General features: G+C 41.6%; 1 protein-coding gene across 1 annotated transcript; it reads right to left on the bottom strand.

Moving 5' to 3' along the window:
- Positions 1 to 234: 234 nt before the first annotated feature.
- LOC111662077 (protocadherin-17-like) lies at positions 235 to 13,586 on the bottom strand. Its single transcript, XM_023415825.2, has 4 exons — positions 10,038 to 13,586; positions 8,828 to 8,886; positions 8,506 to 8,675; positions 235 to 1,540 (listed from the first exon to the last, which is right to left on the bottom strand). Exons 1-4 carry the CDS (start codon positions 12,504 to 12,506, stop codon positions 963 to 965), a joined length of 3,276 nt encoding a protein of 1,091 aa, XP_023271593.1. The 5' UTR covers positions 12,507 to 13,586; the 3' UTR covers positions 235 to 962.
- Positions 13,587 to 13,949: the final 363 nt, after the last annotated feature.

Genomic DNA, 13,949 nt, shown 5'->3' with positions numbered 1-13,949 from the left:
AACTTGGATCTAGACTACAGCTAGATAACATGTGCTGGTATACAGAATAGAGCTGAAGTTGGAACGTCTGAGGAGGGATTTTTTGTCATTAACACATTTAAGCACCTTGTAGACATATATACATTTCTTTCACATAAAAAAAAACAAAAAACAAAAAAAACAAAAAAAAACAAAAACAAAACACGACAGCTTCAGAAGTTGTCACCGGTCAAAAATAACTGCCTTCCATGCACACAGTGTATAGAAATTTAATAAAATACACAACAAATACAGTAGCCCACATTCACGTGTAAGCTCAGCTTATTTTCACATAAACTGCAGAGAGGACGACAATAAAATTACAAATACATTCTTAAAAAATTGTTTTTATAGGAACCTCAAATGGTTTTATGAAAAGGGACATTCCCTGTTGCACCACCATTAACAGTTCATAAGACACTTCACTTTTGTATTTAACGTCACTGATATGTATTTCAGTTGCCTGTGATATTCAAAGAGATGTTCCTTATACACTAAATGGAGACAGAAAGCTTCACTGTACAAAAGCAGACAGGACTCAATAGCTTAACAGTAGCAATTTGTTCAATAGCCTCACAAAATTGGAGCTTGAAATGTGTAAAATACAGACATCTAAATTGACAGGTACAGTACACCATGAAAACACTTGAAGTCAGGTAAGCTCTGATTTTTTCCCCCCAAAACCTTCACAGCAGTCAAGGACACACATTTCACCTAAACACAACAAGTCACAAACTCAAAAAACATACAAAGCAGATGGTTTTTGGTTATACAATGCGTGTCTGGACACCTCTGTAGGTCAAAAAACAAAACAAAACAAACAAAAAAAAACAAACGAACAAAAAAAAAAAAAGAAAAAAAAAATCATCTCTTCCTCATTAATCTGTGATATCATCATCTCACCCCTGGCAGGTGAGGGCAAGCAAGCAAGATCACCTGACCTGTCAGTTACCGGAGTCCCGCGGGTCGAGGACATAATCTGACCCCCCACACTCTTGGCTGATGACAGAGCTGTGAATGAGACCGCTTGACAGGGACTTAGGCCTGAGCTCACAGGTCAGGTAGGAGGGCTCCTCCAATTCGGTGTGCAGTGGGGAGCACTGGCCATCTGGTGGGCCATAGGCACTGCTGTCTGAACCCCCCTCCCTCTCTTCTTTGGACTCATGGTTGGCCAAGTCCAGGGGCATACTACTCTTGCTGGGACTACTGGACGCGGATGGACTTTCCTGTAGCGGTGGGCTTAGTGCACGCTGCGATTTTAAGTAAGGTTTGACATTGGCCACGAGGATTGTACTGTCCCGCTGTTCCTTTCCAAACGTGCTGAGGGTTTTTCTGCTGCTGCAGCTGATGGTGCCATAAATCTCTGTCTCTACCATGGCATCCATTCCCACAGGGATGAAAAGGTTGGTGCGATTATCGGCGCTGTCTGCTTGGCTTCCTACCCGTAACTTTGGCATCCAGCATCTGTCAGAATGTCCCAGTGCACGACATTCATCCGTGCAGTGGACTGATTTGTCTTGCTCTGCAAAAACAGTTAAACATTTGTTATTGGACCCTGCTGGGGTAAGAATAAACAACCTAGAAGAAAATGTAGATGGCATTTTGAAGGATGAGCAACAACAATAAAACACTGCAAACAAACACAAATTCCCGTACTATTCTTGAAATCCTATAGTGGCTTTGTTGATATAAGTTATTTAGTATGCATCACTAGAATTTCTCAGAAAATATGAACCAGCAGCCTGTTTGTAACAGATATGGGAGAGTTAGATTTAGCAACGTAAACACACCCTTATCCATTCTACACATGACTCAGAATGCAAATGTAATGATACAAAACAATGTTCTAGGAAAAAAGTTAATTTTGCTTCCTCACTGGTCAGTGTAGCAAATAGTCAACCTATTCATGAAACATCTTGCGCATGCTATTCTCAACAACAACATGTGTGGGTGTTTCCTGGAAAATATCATCTGGTGCAGAGGAAGTGATGTGCTTTTCATGTTTTGTTTCCAGCAGCAGTTTGTGTGAAATAAACAGAAAACACACACACACACACACACACACACACACACACACACACACACACACACACACACACACACACACACACAAGCACAACTGTGTAATTTGCATGAGCGGCGATATTTATCATTTCTGGTCAGACAGTGGTGAGAAATTCTGTAGTTAGGATGTTTTTAGTTAGCATATTGTTAGGCTTCATTATTGTCATTTATAGGTGTTAATTTGATTTTTTTGGGTGAAAATCAGTCAATCAAATCTGGAATGAAACATCCAAGTGCAACTGGATTTCGGAAACGCCATTACATCAGGGGCACAAACACTCATTAATTTGACCTGTAGTATTTTTTTCTAATTACTTTGAGAGACTCTGGTGCATAATCAGCAGCTCATTTGCATTTCCTGCCCATTTTTCATTTCACTTCTTGTTAGTGGACTCATATTGTGACCTGTCCTTGCCACAAGAGCACCTCTGTGATCTTGTTGCTGCAAAAAAAAAAAAATATATATATATATATATATAACTACTGTTGAATGTGTGACAACATAAAAGTTGAGCGGAAATTATTTTCATGTAACTTGGTCTAAGGATAGCTGAAGAGCAGTAGTTGTATAATATGAGGCACAGAAAACATGCAACCATCCTTCTTGACCTTATATTGGTTATTGAAGTGGGGCCTTGATTAAACCATGACTATATAGCTTCAGCTGCGTTCTCAGGATTGTACAACATGTATGTGAGACCTTGTATCAGAGTCAGTACTAAGGCTTTATCTATGTGCCCTAACTCCGTCTTTTACATTTCATACCACATATAACCCTGGCAGGCAGAAAAGAGCGACACATAGAATGGACCAATTTCCATGGTGTTATTATGTAGAAGGTGTCATTTCTTTTTCTTTTTTTTTCTTTTCCTGTAGCCACTACACCACCCTATCAAGATTAATTTGACATTGATTCATCGAGGTGTTTTGCATGTGGAGGCATGAAGCAAAAATGTCAAATGTGTCTTTGTAAATTGGTAGAAAATTATAGTTTTCCTACATTTGTTATACATGAGAGCGAAACAGCAATTTCATTTGTAAAAGTATAAATTTAATCTCCAAGTTGTTCTGTTAACTCATTTAACTTTTATAACTGTGTTTTCTTTGCTCTGATTGGCATCCCTGATGATCACTGATTTGATCAGAGTTTTGGTTGTTTACTTGCTTTGGCCATGTCCAACTATAAGAAATGAATGAATGAGCATGTAATACACATAAAGACAAATACACATACAAAACCAACACACAGCAGCAAATATAAAGTTCTCACATCTAGTTACAGTCTCACACACTAAAACTACACATGCTTTCTCTCATCGCCTCTGCAAATGGAAACCAAAAAATTACAGCCAAAGCTTTAAACACAATATTTCATCCAATCACAGGCTGATACTACACTGATCAGATCTCATAGCTTTGGTCTAAAAATAAGGCTTCTCTATCTCACTCTCATGCCATTCTATGATATCAAAGACCACGAGCAAGTGGCTAACTGTGAATGAGGCACTTGATCTCATTGTGAAAACTGGCTCTGGTGAGGATGGAGCCTGGAAAAGGGGAAGCTCTACATGACGAGGCTCTTCCTTAGAAGAGGTGGGGAGATCCTCGTGTTCAAAGGCAACAGCATCTTCCTCTGTACACCGGCCTTGGCCAGTTTGCTGGAGGGTACATCATAAACCAGAGGAAGAAGTTCAAACAAACAAAAAAAAAAAAAAGAAGAAGAAGAAGAAACCATCTTTGGGACACAACCCCCAAGAGATGTGAACCCCAGCACACATACAATGCAATGCTCATTCACATGTCCATGAACACCTACACAAACATACCCACACATGCACTTATGCAGCCAAAATGACCATGTTAATTATACTATGACTGGGCAGAGATTTAGCAAATTGATTAAGGCTCTTCATTTTGCTGTTTTCAAATGTTTTTGAGAATGTTTCAAATTTGTTGCAATGTAAACATATAGATAAAAAGTATTACATTTTTTTCTTTATGGGCTAAAGCTACAGTCGTTTGTGTGTGTGTGTGTTTATATGCACAGTAAAATATTTTGGAATAATGGCTGTCATTTTGTGTCATGTGATCGGCCCTAATTGTAATTGGAGCTGTCACTTTTTGTCTGTATGCTGCTTTTTGTTCACACAGATGTTTGCCTGACAAAGACCTTGTAGACACATTGCATCAATACTTTTTTTTTTTTTTTCTTTGTGCAAATTCCATCATGTGGGAAACCCTCCTTTTCTTTTGTACGCTGAGTTTTTTTCTTCTGCAGCTGTACCCAGCTGCGTGAGCTCACTAGCCACCTTGTTTGCTTTACATAAACAATGTTCACATGAAAACAAATGGGGTTTGTCTCTCAACAAAATCAAATCAGTCCGTTTTAACCAGAAACACAAACAGTTGATGCTTATTTTCTGTAACATCTTTTTAAAGATTGGAAGAGTTTTCATTTGTATACTCTTTTAAAAAATGCAGTGTATAATGATACATGAATTGTGTTTATTCTCTCAAATGAAAGAGCTAAAATCTCAACTACATGAGGCAGGTAAATAACATATTTCAGTAATCAGCTCTAAAATTGTCAGTGCTGATTACTGTGGGGGATTTAGGTCAATTTTAAAATGAATGATTATGGAAAATCATACCTGTTTACCCATCTTAATGGGAAATTGACTTGAGTCTTTTATTGTATCTAAAGCCGATATTGTGATGTTGTTTGGATTTATCGTAACAATGTTTTTGTGCGGCCCTCATGGCCAAGTCTGTCTGGAAAAAGATATTTTAATTTCAATGAGACGTTTATCTGGGTAAATAAAGGAAAATGAAATAAATGATCAGAATCACTCGTATGTATTTGACATGAAGATGGTTTAAGGTTTTAAAACAAGTTAGATCACAACAATTATGATAATTTGGTCTATTGTGCTTTATAAACAGTTATCATGGCGATAAGGTGCCAGCTAACAAGCAGCGAAGCCGTTAAAGTCTTGAAGTATGTAATAAAGTAGGGGAAGTAAAGTCTATTTTTAATAATTGATCAATTTTAAGTTAGTGGCGCACCAAGATGTAACTATAGTTTTCTACAAACCATTTTTACACTTAAATTTCTGGCTGCATACTGTGATCTTTTTTCCTGTCTTGTCACATGAACTTATACATGGTTCCATTCTTTGCATGCGCCATTCTTACACGATCTTTGTCAGGACTAAGATCAAGAGAAAATACTCATTTGAGTTCAAAATGCATTCCACATCAAAAAAAAAAAAAAAAAAGACTAAATGATGGCTTTGATTTGGTAAAACCAGAATATTAGAAGTGCTACACTTTGAAGCATCTATACTCCAGATCACAGTATAGATGTGATCCCCCCCCCCGCACTTGTGGCTCTCCGTCTCTGTTCCTAGCACCATACAGAAAAGTATTTTTGTGGCACAAATACACGAGGCCAGAACAATAAGCATGAGCGAGGAGAAGCAGGGAGATGCTGAATTCATTTCCATGGTACCTCTCACTGCTGCAGAGGAGCTAGCAGATGATGCTGATGCAAAGGGATGTATGTGCTTATAAGGTTCAGCAACAACAGAGTAAGGATTTTTTTTGTGTGTGTGTGTGTGTTATTGTATCTTCCTTTATAACAACAAGTAGTTGAAGGATTTTGTCTCACGTTTACACAAAATGTAATTCTTAATGCGGTGACACATTAAATCCCGCTGTTTAGCATTTATGAGCAGTCTGTAAACACTAAATAAATGGTTTACAACACACTATAATGTAGTTGTAAGCAGATAAAGTCATATCTGACATTCATTATCTGTTTATAGCCTCCACTTATGGATGCCCACAAGTTATAGCTGTTAACAAAAACATTAATAATCACTTTTATCAACTTACAGCTACACTAGGGTTAGAAGCGATTTATCAAATATTTATGAATACTTCTAGGGGGACATCAAGTGCTGCCATTAGTGCTTACGAGGGATAAAGATTTGTGTTATTTTTCCCATTATGATCCCACCCTCATGATCGCACACTATAGCTTTTCTAGCATAAAATGTATGAACAAGCTATTAACTACAAGTACCAATTCATAACAAAACAAAGTATTTCACACTATTCTTAGTAGATGTACAATCTGCATTATTTATAACAAAAATGTTGAAGGAAGAGGATGAAGAAATAACGATGCTTTTGTCTAATGTGCCCTGCATTGTCCCTTAATTTCCATTTTCCGTTTCATCAGTGAATAAAAAAAAAAATGTGTTAAGTAACAGCTCTAAAATGACAGACTCATACAATGGCTTTATGCAGTATAGTCCACTGCATATACATTGTCAGATAATAGATCAGGACAAAGTGACAAAGTAGCTGTGATCTTATGGCTGACTGTGAACGGAACAACAACATGCTCCAAAACAAAGAAACTGACTGCCCATTATAAATAGAATCAGAAAAAAGCTTAGCAACATACCCACTGTGCATCTGGTGTCTGTGAGAGTGAATAAATATTCAGAGTGCATGATAGTGGAAGCTGCACAGGTGCATATATTACCTGTATCAAAGCAGCCAGGAGACTACAGGGATGGTAAAGGTAAAGACATAAAAGCAATACTACTTAACCCACAAGCTTTTGTGTTGGTGCATTTGGAACTAAAATTCTGTGGTGTCTCCATTTTGGATAATAGCTCTATCTTGTCAAAATCTACAAAACAGTGGCTTTGTTGTTCAATAAATGCACCTGTGTGTGTGTGTGTGTGTGTGAGTGAGTGTATATGTGTGTGTGAGAGAGAGAGAGCAAGAGACAGAAGGAGTGCGTGGGTTGGAGGGTGATGTTTCTGTGTGATCAGGTCTAAGGTATGATGCATAATGTAGATCTTAAATCTTGTAGTCAGCAGACAGTGACACCATTTAATGTTCAACTGACCAACCCCACAAGAGAGAACGCCATTTAATCTTGCCATTAGTTTTCCTCTTTAACTAAATTCTCTCACATACAGGAAAAGCATTAGCAAAAGCCATTAATATTAAAAGCAACACCTCATTTCTTTGCATTTCCTCTATTTCTCTTATCTTACAAACACAGCTCTATAAATTAACTGACATTCCTGTCCGGCAGGCGTCAGCGCTGCACATGTAAATATTCAGTCTCGCATGTACAAAACATCTCTTTCAATATCTCTGCATGTGATTGGCCTCAGAACTTGGACTGAATCAGACTCAGAAATGTGCTGCAAAAAAAATTGTGATTGAATTTACACCTCCCACAGAGTCAAGTTTGGTCTGCCATAATTCCTCATGGCGCACAGACACACACACACACACACACACACACACACACACACACACACACAGAAGCACTCTCACACATACACAAAAATGAGATAGATAGAGAGAGAGAGAGAGGGGAGAGAGAGATTCACACATCTCTCTGGCAGCCACAAGAGTGTTCCCATCTCTGCCCTCTTGAGCGAGCCACAAACAAACAGTTCATAGCGATGTAAATGGTGTGGAAAGTGCTGCTGCAGAAGGACCTGATGACCACGGCCATTCTCTTCCAAGGCTCACACGAGGAAATGAGAAACACCACCACTTCACTGAAGTCCCCGCATTATCTTTTATCTCGCCAGTGAGAGTTGCTCTCATATTTTCAGTTAATATCCACAACAGCTAAATATATCAGCCCCTATCAGGTCGACCAAGGTTGCAACCGACTGACAATCATCTGTGATTATGCTCCTGGAAATCGGGATCGTTTGAGATTTGTGAAATAACATTCAACATTTCTATTTTCAGTTTTAAAGTAAAGCTCCTTTCAAAACAGTGTAACCACGGCAAAACTGATAATGACTGAGAAAATCTTCTCAAGCAAAGGGTGGAAACACTCTGTCATGTTGCACCAGAAATACCTGTCATTTTGCACTGCAAGTGTCTATCATGCTTTCTTGTCTCTGTCGTGTTGTTGAAGACATGCATGCGGCGAAGCTGTGCTCAAATAATGACATGATCAAAAAAGACACAGACGGAGGCACACTTTGCCATGCATATGAGTTTGTTTGATGGCTAAATCAAACACAAGATGTTTGAACATTCTACCTTCAGCCAATGGACTCTTTTATCCTTTTGAACTGCCATCTACCTTCCACTCCGATGCCTTCATGTCATCTTTGCAACACAGCTCAGGCTGTCTGCAATGTAAAGCGGTACAAAGTAACACTACCTGCATCTAATAACAGTCTCGATTTACCTCTTCCACGTTAAATGTTAAATGTCTCCATCAGCTGTACCCAGGTGCTGGTGGACCTTCCATTTAAACACCAGCGAGCTGCGTGCATGTTCTCAGTGCATATAGTATAATTAATGTCTGGTACAAGAGTCAGTTAGGCATCTTCCAGATGTCAGGAACAGAGTGCGTCCACTCACCCTGCTCAAAAGGCTGGCCATTAACTGCTGTTGCTTTCATCTTGAGGGCCTCCCTGGCAGACGTGTCGCAGTGTGAGCCTTTATTAGTATCCTGGTCACTATCAGCCTGGTCACTATCACCATGGCCACTGTCTCGGAGGCTTGCTCGTTCTGCATCCTTAAATGTTGAGCTGCAGCAGAATGGAAGGAAGAGAAAAAAAAAACATAACTTGCCATTACCTCTGCATGAGTGTTCATATTTGATAGCCATAGTCAGCTGCCTTGATACAAAGATGAAGAAGCTAAATGCACTGGTAAGGAAGCCTTTGGATAGACCTCTTACCTTTGAACAAATGGTTGCCTGCTGCCAGCGTAATTGGACTCTGAGGGAAAATTTTCTGTCTAGAAAGGAAAGAAAAATGATATTTTGCATTGATCATGTTAAAAATTTCATGCAATTTTCAACAATAGCCTGAGAAACATGAGGTTCAGACAGGAAAAGAAACATTCTTGCCTGGTTTTCAGAGTCTTATATTATTTATTATGGCACCTGAAAGATGTCAATAAAAGCCAGAAAGCACCTGCCAGTGATGACGCTGTGATAAGAGCACATCTCCATTGTGACCATATGTGCCTCCTTGGCAAGGCAAAGGAGTAAAGCATTAGCCACTGTCATCAGCATCCTTTTTTTCCCCCTCCTATCTTGAGAATAATGTGTTTGTGTTGATCACACCCACGTACCCTAGTGACTGGTGACAGTGCCAGGCCTTGTCATCTGTGTTATCATCTCCAAATGAGACTGTCTGTGAGACTGTCCTAGATATTTACATCGTTTACAACAGATAATTCTGGTGTGCTACACAGCACTACAAGCCCATGCTGTCAAATTAGCATGTTAGCTGGCTTGTGTGTTCAACCCTGCCATCTCTACAAGGCAAGGCTGCACCCTATTAATGGCCTTATCGTGCCAACTTTGGATGCGGATGGGTGGATCTGGCCCATATTTGTGGGGAGCGAAAAATGCGATTGTAAGGTTATGCTGTGTGCATCTAGCTGCCTGGTGCACATTGGTTCAGTAATGTGATCGGACAAGCTGCTCAAACACCTGTCCAATCCCACATTTCAGGCAGGGTTTTGTTTTCACTCTATAGCAGTGGATCTGGCAGGGTCACAGCAGCCTTGTTCAAGACTCACACTGTTTGCATGTCTAACTGAGAGGACTTTCTGATTATGCGGACCACCTGTACCATTTTGCACGAGTAGACTTACAATGCAGCAGTCTCTAAAAAAAAAAAGGAAAGCTCTCTTTAGTGAAATGCCATTTAAAACACATGAATATATTCTGACACCAAGTTGCCATATCATGCTTCATATACAGAGAATGTTCCACACTGTCATAACAGGGGGAGAAATAATGATGTGTGCTCACAGTGACAGAGTTTCTCTTTTTCAGTCGATTACTTTTCTTTTGTCAGATTTGTGTGGTAAAGCAGCGGGTGCAGATAAGCGAGAATAAAGGGCAGATAAAGAGTACGGTGCAGCATCCTCCTTACCTGTATCACTGACATCCTATTCGCTGAAGTGTCTGTGCTAAGCCCGGCAAAGCTGGAGTGGCAACCTGCCCTGGGGACTGTCAGGCTGTTTGGGGTGGTTTTCAGGTACATGACTTCTGACCTGGGCAGTGTGAGCGGCAGAGGACTCTGGTAGTCAAAACATATTGGCGAAGTGATGAGTGAGGGGCTGCTCACCACATTCATCCGGCTCGCAGAATCTCTCTCCTCCATCTCACTCTGCACCAGCATGATGTCACTCTTGTTGATCCTTTTCTTTTTGCCCTTCCCCACTGGAGGATTGGAGTACTCAGCCATGCGGCAGTTATAATTCCCAGTCTCCTTATCTTGATGCTTGGACTTGACAGCGATGGCGGTCATGACTGCTAAGAGCATGACAGAGATAATGCAGAGGGTAACTATGAGGGGCAGGGATACGTCCCAGTGCTGCTGTTCCCCGCTCGCACTGGAACCCCCACCCTGCGCCGTTTCTGTGTTCGCCCTAATGATCAGCTTAGCCACGGCAGATAAGGGGGGCTTGCCATGGTCAGTTACCTTCACCACCAGCTCAACCACTGGGGCGACCTCTTCCCAAAGAGCGTGGGCAGTCCTGACCTCTCCTCCCACCGGATCCATCTCAAACAGGTGGTCGTCATTTCCCTCTGTGATCTCGTAGGTCAAATGGCCACTTTCTCCGTGGTCGTGGTCCACCGCTTTCACTGTCGCCACGATGTATCCAATACCTACGTTCCTAGGCACTGGGATTTCAGCTGTATCATTCTGCAGGAGGGGTAAAATGATAACTGGGAGATTGTCGTTGACGTCAAGAACATTGACCCTGACTGTAGAGGTGCTCTCCATGTGAGGAGATCCTCCATCTTTAGCCTGAACTTTGAACTCAAAGGATTTTGTTTGCTCATAGTTGAAAGAGCGTGAGGCATATATGGCTCCATTGGTGGGATTAACAGACACATAGGTGTACACGGAAACATCTCCTATATGCGACGGCAGAATGGAGTACGACACAGTTCCATTTCGACCTACATCTGGGTCGTGGGCCAGAACGGAGCCCAAATACTCCCCTGGGATGTTGTTCTCAGGCACCTGTAGCAGATACATAGTCTTTGTAAAGCGTGGCGCATTGTCATTCTCATCCAAGATTTTCACAGTAAAGGACTTAGTGTAGTTCAAAGAAGGGATCCCATTGTCTCTCGCCACTATTGTTACATTGTATTCATCTTTCATTTCCCTGTCCAGAGGTCTGTCAGTGAGCAGCGTGTAAAAATTATCATTGTTTTCCTGCAGTCTGAAGGGTACATTTCCCAGCACCCGGCACTGAAGTTGACCATTACGGCCAGAATCTTTATCTGTCACTCTGACCAGTGCTATGACAGATTCTGGAGGTGCTGCCTCACTGATGGCTCCCTGCCGGACAGAAACAAAACTTATTATTGGCGAGTTGTCATTCTTGTCAAGCACTTTCACAGTAATTTTACAGTGGCCTGGGATCGGGTTGGGCCCCAGATCCTTAGCCTGGACGTCAAACTCTATGATTGGATTCTCTTCATAGTCAATTTCTCCCTGGACCTTGATGACGCCAGTATTGGGGTCAATGGAGAACAAATCTTGGATTCTCTCAGAAGCATATCCAGTGAAGGAATAGACCACCTGCCCGTTGCTCCCCTCATCTTGGTCAGTGGCATTCAAATCTATAAGTACTTTCCCAGGAGGGGAATTCTCTGGAATCTCGATCACATAGGAAGATTTTTCAAAAACTGGGCTATTGTCATTGGAATCAGTCACTCTGACGTTAATTTGCATGGAGCCTGATCTTGGATACTCCCCACCGTCAATTGCTGTGAGGAGAAGGGTGTGATGACTCTGATCCTCTCTATCCAGAGGTCTCTGGACCACCAGCTCTGGATATATAGTCCCATCACCCCTCACTTTTAAATCCAAAGAAAAGGTATTGTAATCATCTCTCGTGACCTGGTAGGTCTTTATCCCATTCTCCCCAGAATCTGAGTCATGTGCAATAGTCAGAGGGAAGCGTGTGCCAGCAGCTGCATTTTCAGAAATATCAATATTAACATGATCTGAAGGAAAACTGGGCGAGTTGTCATTGATGTCCTGTATATCAATCTTGATCATGCATATTTCCTTGTCGTTGGCAAACACCTCCATAGAGAGCTGGCACTTTGGGTTGCGCCTGCATAACGTTTCCCTGTCAATCCTTTGTTTGGTGAAGATTAGTCCACTCTCCGGGTCAACGTCCACCAGATGTGGTGCAGAATTCTCCAGCACTCTGAAGTTAGATTTTTTCCCTCTCTCCATGGTCCCATATCCGGCATCTTTTGCTATATTGCCTATAACAGTGCCAGGTCCTTGCTCCTCCGGGACAGAATAATTGAGATTTTTCAATGTCAGGGCTTTAACCCACAGCAGAAAGAAAATGGGTACAGAGAGACGCATCCCTTCAACTGGATATGCGGTAGTGGCAGACAGAAAAAAAAAAAAAAAATCCTCGTTGACTTTCAACCTGTTGATTACGCCAAACCTAGAGGACTAAACCCAAACCAGGCGCGTGGTTGACGCCGATCTCACACTAATTAGGTATTAAATCGATTTGTGAATCGTTATCTCCTTTCAGTCGGTATTTTAACCTCTTTCACATGCCGTTCGACTAGGATGAACTCTTTCTGTAAACAAAGATGACCGCCCGACGACACATAATGCATGAATTAAAGATCAAATTCAACATAGTGTACGACAAATGCTTTGTTTTTCCTCACAGGGGGGGTTGACTTAATGAATAATCGATGACTATAAAGTATTAATATTCCCCACTGCATCCAAGGTTAAAGGGTTTGAATCTCTGTGGTGAAGGTTAGACCGTAGCTTACAAAAGCGCATTGCCCTCATGCGACATCTACACCTAGGCTACAGCAAATACTGACATGCCCGTTCAAAATGCAGCATTGCCCGATGTTACCATTCACAATGCATTTACTTTTTTTCCTGTGCGGCACACTGTTGCATATGGGTTCTGCTGGCGTAGCATATACAGCCTGCCCATGACACAAAGTGGAATAAAAGCAGGATATAGAGCTGTCACTCCTGGCCAACCTTTTGTGTTCCCGTCATTCAAGAGCATCTATAGCACGGCTGCGACTTTTGCCCGATGACTGTCCTATAATCAGTCCAATAATCCCATAATCCAGTCCAATTGGACCCAGTGCTCTCGCATCCTTCATTCGGACAATGCTCATCTGCACTGCCCCCGCGAACGTTGCCAGAGAGAGAGAGAAAGAGAGAGAGAGAGAGAAAAAAAGAAAACGTGAAAAAGGGTGCTGGAAGAATTCAGATAATCAAAATTAATCGCTTTCCTTGCGCTCAGTTCTCTCCGCGTCAACTGTTGAAACCCGCTCCCTGCACAGTGAGATCTGACCGGAATCCTCTCGACGCCTTCTTTAAAGCAGACTCCACTGTATTTCGTGCTGCATTTAACATAGTTTCTGATCGTCTTCCAGCAAATGAGTGAACAGTGACAGATCTTTGCCTTGGGGGGGTTTCTCCAATAGGTCTGGCAAGATCGCATGAAGAAGGGCTGTTCTAGTGCTACGTGATTCATTTACTGATGTGCGCGCACAGAGTAGCAGCATCAGAGGGAAAACGTGGCTGGAGGATGTTGCTCCTAATACATGTGGATGTGAAGCAGGGATTATGAATAGATCGATGAAATCTGTTTGGCAGGGATGTAGTAAAGAGCAGACAAGTGGTCATTCCAGGGAGAAGTGGATCAGATGGGCGATGTGGTGTGAAAAATGTAACATTAAAGCTGGCAAAATGTTTCAGGAATAACTGGGTATCCTTTCCCTCAGAGTGCTATGCTCTCCGTATCAATGGAGCTCTTTG

The sequence above is a fragment of the Seriola lalandi genome, unplaced genomic scaffold (genome assembly GCF_002814215.2).
Source record: "Seriola lalandi dorsalis isolate HSWRI2012SDOR001 ecotype SW California unplaced genomic scaffold, Sedor1 jcf7180002054559, whole genome shotgun sequence".
NCBI classification, from domain to species: domain Eukaryota; kingdom Metazoa; phylum Chordata; class Actinopteri; order Carangiformes; family Carangidae; genus Seriola; species Seriola lalandi.
The sequence above is the reverse complement of the archived record's forward strand: the minus strand, read 5'-3'. Positions and strand labels throughout refer to the sequence as shown.

Excerpts from the sequence above, each read along its gene's own strand:
- LOC111662077 (XM_023415825.2), bottom strand. The coding sequence starts at position 12,506 with ATGCGTCTCTCTGTACCCATTTTCTTTCTGCTGTGGGTTAAAGCCCTG. Across the intron at positions 8,887-10,037 it reads ATAGGATGTCAGTGATACAG|ACAGAAAATTTTCCCTCAGA; the intron begins GTAAGGAGGATG and ends TTTCCTTTCTAG. Across the intron at positions 8,676-8,827 it reads AGGCAACCATTTGTTCAAAG|CTCAACATTTAAGGATGCAG; the intron begins GTAAGAGGTCTA and ends ATTCTGCTGCAG.